We start from the raw sequence: 5,440 nt of genomic DNA, 5'->3' as shown, positions 1-5,440 counted from the left end.
ACCACAGCAGGTTGAATGTGGGATATCTGTCCCGTTAGCTTAACCACTATCACATTTATCAAACAATCAGTTGTCTTACCACAGCAGGTAGAATGTGGGATATCTGTCCCGTCAGCTCAAACGCTATCACATTTATTAAACAATCAGTTGTCTTACCACAGCAGGTAGAATGTGGGATATCTGTCCCGTCAGCTCAAACGCTATCACATTTATCAAACAATCAGTTGTCTTACCACAGCAGGTAGAATGTGGGATATCTGTCCCGTCAGCTCAACCACTATCACATTTATCAAACAATCAGTTGTCTTACCACAGCAGGTAGAATGTGGGATATCTGTCCCGTTAGCTCAACCACTATCACATTTATCAAACAATCAGTTGTCTTACCACAGCAGGTAGAATGTGGGATATCTGTCCCGTCAGCTCAAACACTATCACAGAGGTGGAAATGGTGTGGGTAACACTTCCTGCCAAAGCAGCAGCTCCTACACAAATGATACACGCATATTTTATGATTATGTAAGCAAAAATACATTGAAAGGAACATACTACTGACATTTTTTCCAATGCGATATCAGCCAGCTTAAAGAGCAATAGCTGCTGCATTAAGATACATGTACAGCTGACTTATTAATAAATAATGTACTGAAAAACTCATTTTGGAATAATAATTTTCATTTTTTTTTCAAATATTTAAAATACCTGACACACTAGATCAAGTATAATTGAAGTGATCAATTTTCATACCTGTAGTTACTATCATGGGTTTGTAGAGAGTACTGCTGAGTTACATGATATTACCTACTACAGCATATCCTCCAGGTACTATAGGAGACACCTGCTCTCCCATCCTGACTTCACTGGGATACCATGTAGTCATACACTTACCTACTACAGCATATCCTCCAGGTACTATAGGAGACACCAGCTCTCCCATCCTGACTTCACTGGGATACCATGTAGTCATACACTTAACTACTACAGCATATCCTCCAGGGACTATAGGAGACACCTGCTCTCCCATCCTGACTTCACTGGGATACCATGTAGTCATACACTTACCTACTACAGCATATCCTCCAGGTACTATAGGAGACACCAGCTCTCCCATCATGACTTCACTGGGATACCATGTAGTCATACACTTACCTACTACAGCATATCCTCCAGGTACTATAGGAGACACCTGCTCTCCCATCCTGACTTCACTGGGATATCATGTAGTCATACACTTACCTACTACAGCATATCCTCCAGGGACTATAGGAGACACCTGATCCCCCATCCTCACTCCACTGGGGAACCACGTCGTCAAACACTCTCCTACAAGACGACCAAAGGCAGCACCTGGGAATAATTAAGAACATTCTCTTAGCTAATTTTAACCTGAAGATGGCAGCATAGTGAAGGAAAATGGGCATTCAGCCACAACAACAGCTGTCACGATCTTCAGGTGTGACACTGTGAGACCAGAGTGGACAGGTTTCTGTAGGTCAAGGTCAGTGCTTTTCAAGTTCAACTTTTCACGGAACAGCATAATTATTAAAATTCTCTTTCATTTGCATCATTTTTAAATTCACCACCCATATATAATTAATTAGTAGATTATCCAAGGATGATGAAAATTATTCAAATGAATAAAGAATTATCAATGTACCTGAACTCAAACTGCTCATACCTACTGCTGAACAGTCATGTTATCAATTTTAACAAACACAACAAAACAAAATGAAATGTTATTAAAAAAGCTTTCCTTTAATATGTAATTGCGCAGTCTGCAGCATGGGGAATAGTTGACAAGGCAACAGTAAGTGGTGAAATGATGACACAACTTACCTATAGTGAAGACAGGAATGAACACTCCAGCAGGAATGGGGAGAGAACCAGCCAAAGCAGCTGTCACAAACTGGAAACAAATGTAATCCATTATTATTACAAGTTAACTGTTTGTGTGAGATCACTCTATACAACATTCCATTATTACACTGTACCTTAATGAACCTGAAAGATCACACAAACTGAAAACAAATGTAATCCATTATTATTATAAGTAAACTGTTTGTGTGAGATCACTCTGTACAACACTCCATTATTACACTGTACCTTACTGAACCTGAAAGATCACATAAACTAGAAACAAATGTAATCCATTATTATTATAAGTAAACTGTTTGTGTGAGATCACTCTGTACAACATTCCATTATTACACTGTACCTTACTGAACCTGAAAGATCACATAAACTAGAAACAAATGTAATACATTATTATTATAAGTAAACTGTTTGTGTGAGATCACTCTATACAACACTCCATTATTACACTGCACCTTACTGAACCTGAAAGATCACATAAACTAGAAACAAATGTAATGCATTATTATTATAAATAAACTGTTTGTGTGAGATCACTCTATACAACTGAAATCAGTGCACAACCATTCAAAATTATTTATATATACCAAAAAATTTAAGTATTACAGAGACACATGGCATATTTTAAAGTTAGGTTATAACTGACATATTTTCAAATTGCCAACTCTTAAAATCTTCATACAATTAGACTGGGGTTGATATTTGGTCTTCTCATACAAAGAGTAAATCTCACCTGTATAATAATAAACAAAGTCAGTGTGACGTAGACGCTGGTGTCCGGGTGATTCCAGTGACTGAGAACCTCTAGTTGGTCCAGATCTAAGTTCTCTGCTTCCCTCGTGGACCATGTGAAGTTACTAAACAACTCATTCACAGCTTCTCGGTGAGTTAACTGAAAGTACATTAAATTTCTCCATGAGAACTGAAAGGACAGATGGACTGTCATGAGTTGTGGAAAGTGACTTATGCCCACAGCAGTATAATCTCTGTACATTTTGATGTATCTATTACTAATGCAGGAAAGAGGTGTTTGGTAAGTTGTGTTGGTAAATCGGACAAACTAATCATATATTTGCTTCCTAGTCTTGTGAAAAATGTTTCTAGAAAACATACCATTCCAGCTGTATACTGCCCCAGCCCCAGAGGAAAGGATAACACCCCCACCCCCATGATACGTACCATTCCAGCTGTATACTGCCCAAACCCCAGAGGAAAGGATAACACCCCCACCCCCCATGATACCTACCATTCCAGCTGTATACTGCCCCAGCCCCAGGGGGAAGGATAGAGTGGATATCAAAAATGTTATCACAGTTGGATAGATGAATCAACTGAAATAAATAAAACATGTTATATTTACTACACATTATATCACACATAAAATGTTATCACAGTTGGATAGATGAATCAACTGAAATAAATAAAACACGTCATATTTACTACACATTATATCTACACATAAAATGTTATCACAGTTGGATAGATGAATCAACTGAAATAAATAAAACACATCATATTTACTACACATTATATCTACACATAAAATGTTATCACAGTTGGATAGATGAATCAACTGAAATAAATAAAACACATCATATTTACTACACATTATATCTACACATAAAATGTTATCACAGTTGGATAGATGAATCAACTGAAATAAATAAAACACATCATATTTACTACACATTATATCTACACATAAAATGTTATCACAGTTGGATAGATGAATCAACTGAAATAAATAAAACATGTTATATTTACTACACATTATATCTACACATAAAATGTTATCACAGTTGGATAGATGAATCAACTGAAATAAATAAAACACATCATATTTACTACACATTATATCTACACATAAAATGTTATCACAGTTGGATAGATGAATCAACTGAAATAAATAAAACACATCATATTTACTACACATTATATCTACACATAAAATGTTATCACAGTTGGATAGATGAATCAACTGAAATAAATAAAACATGTTATATTTACTACACATTATATCTACACATAAAATGTTATCACAGTTGGATAGATGAATCAACTGAAATAAATAAAACATGTTATATTTACTACACATTATATCTACACATAAAATGTTATCACAGTTGGATAGATGAATCAACTGAAATAAATAAAACATGTTATATTTACTACACATTATATCTACACATAAAATGTTATCACAGTTGGATAGATGAATCAACTGAAATAAATAAAACACATCATATTTACTACACATTATATCTACACATAAAATGTTATCACAGTTGGATAGATGAATCAACTGAAATAAATAAAACATGTTATATTTACTACACATTATATCACACAAAAAATGGGAATAAACTGAATGCTAATAAAAGGTATCTTCATTATGTCCTTTTCACATAATTATCCCAAACATTTCCTTATGTGATAACAATCATAAAAACATTTACTGTTAGCAACAATGGGATAATTGCTCGCTCATCTATATTAACATGCTTCACTGTGTTGTAAGCGAAATACAAGTGTAATCATCCTATAAAAGCTTGAAGCAGCTATACAACCACTTGTGGTCTACTGTATGTGACATACATGTGCAAATCAGTTGCACCGTCATATAATTACTCTCTTGTAAGTCACATACAGTGGATGACTCCTGTTGTAACTGCTACTTACTTGTACTATACACCGTCATATAATTACTCTCTTGTAAGTCACATACAGTGGATGACTCCTGTTGTAACTGCTACTTACTTGTACTATACACCGTCATATAATTACTCTCTTGTAAGTCACATACAGTGGATGACTCCTGTTGTAACTGCTACTTACTTGTACTATACACCGTCATATAATTACTCTCTTGTAAGTCACATACAGTGGATGACTCCTGCTGTAACTGGTACTTACTTCTTCTGGAGAAAGGAGGACAATTTCCTCTGTTTTCGTATAAAGTGGATAATTTTCCTGTGGAAATAAATGAACAGAGCACCGCCAAACCCACACACCAATCTGTAAAAGGAAAGAAAAGGTACCATCTGACAATAATTTTAACCTGATGCATCATTTACCTATAGAAAACATACTCCCTTTTATATAAACTGCACTGTAAGCACAGTTCTTATTTGTTAAGAACTGCTTTGAAATTATTCAAAGCTTGTGATTCCTCATATAATCCAATCACAGTGACACAGATATTAACATATCAAGCAAATGACATGTTCTACAACTCAGACACTATAGGCTCAGCTAAAATGAATGTCACAATAATAAAACAGACAAATGATGAAAACTAAATGTGCAATCACCTCATCCCTCCTGTGAATTGCTTATTTAAGCGACTGACCCTTTTCCAGTGACTTGCCCTTTTACTAAATCACCCTCCCAGTACATAACTCTTCCAATGACACGCCTTCAAATTGGCTCCGCCTTCTCCAGCGTTGTCATTTCCCTGGAGTGAACTGTGTCTTTAGCATTAGGCTGCGAAGCCGCGAGATCCCGCTACGGCCATTATTATGGTTTTATAATGATTTAATTTGGCAAGTTTTTTCGATAGTATCACACG

At 35.6% G+C, this 5,440-nt stretch overlaps 1 protein-coding gene across 1 annotated transcript; it reads right to left on the bottom strand.

Moving 5' to 3' along the window:
• Positions 1-1,127: 1,127 nt before the first annotated feature.
• On the bottom strand, positions 1,128-3,042 carry LOC147760071 (chloride channel protein 2-like). The gene is made up of 4 exons (XM_086996323.1): positions 2,986-3,042; positions 2,606-2,764; positions 1,837-1,906; positions 1,128-1,347 (listed from the first exon to the last, which is right to left on the bottom strand). The coding sequence occupies exons 1-4, from the start codon at positions 3,040-3,042 to the stop codon at positions 1,217-1,219; spliced, it is 417 nt and encodes a 138-aa protein (XP_086852449.1). The 3' UTR covers positions 1,128-1,216.
• Between the last annotated feature and the right edge of the window lie 2,398 nt (positions 3,043-5,440).

Source organism: Lingula anatina, chromosome 9 (assembly GCF_051362555.1).
Source record: "Lingula anatina isolate TDL-2025a chromosome 9, LinAna3.0, whole genome shotgun sequence".
NCBI classification, from domain to species: domain Eukaryota; kingdom Metazoa; phylum Brachiopoda; class Lingulata; order Lingulida; family Lingulidae; genus Lingula; species Lingula anatina.
Note: the sequence above shows the minus strand (reverse complement) of the source record. Positions and strands in the feature narration are given on the sequence as shown.

Bases quoted from the DNA above. Each gene is read 5' to 3' on its own strand.
- LOC147760071 (XM_086996323.1), bottom strand. From the start codon at position 3,042: ATGGGGGTGGGGGTGTTATCCTTTCCTCTGGGGCTGGGGCAGTATACA. The intron at 1,907-2,605 runs GTGAGATTTACT...ATTTGTTTCCAG, and splicing joins CTTTGTTTATTATTATACAG to TTTGTGACAGCTGCTTTGGC. The intron at 1,348-1,836 runs GTAAGTTGTGTC...AATTATTCCCAG, and splicing joins CATTCCTGTCTTCACTATAG to GTGCTGCCTTTGGTCGTCTT.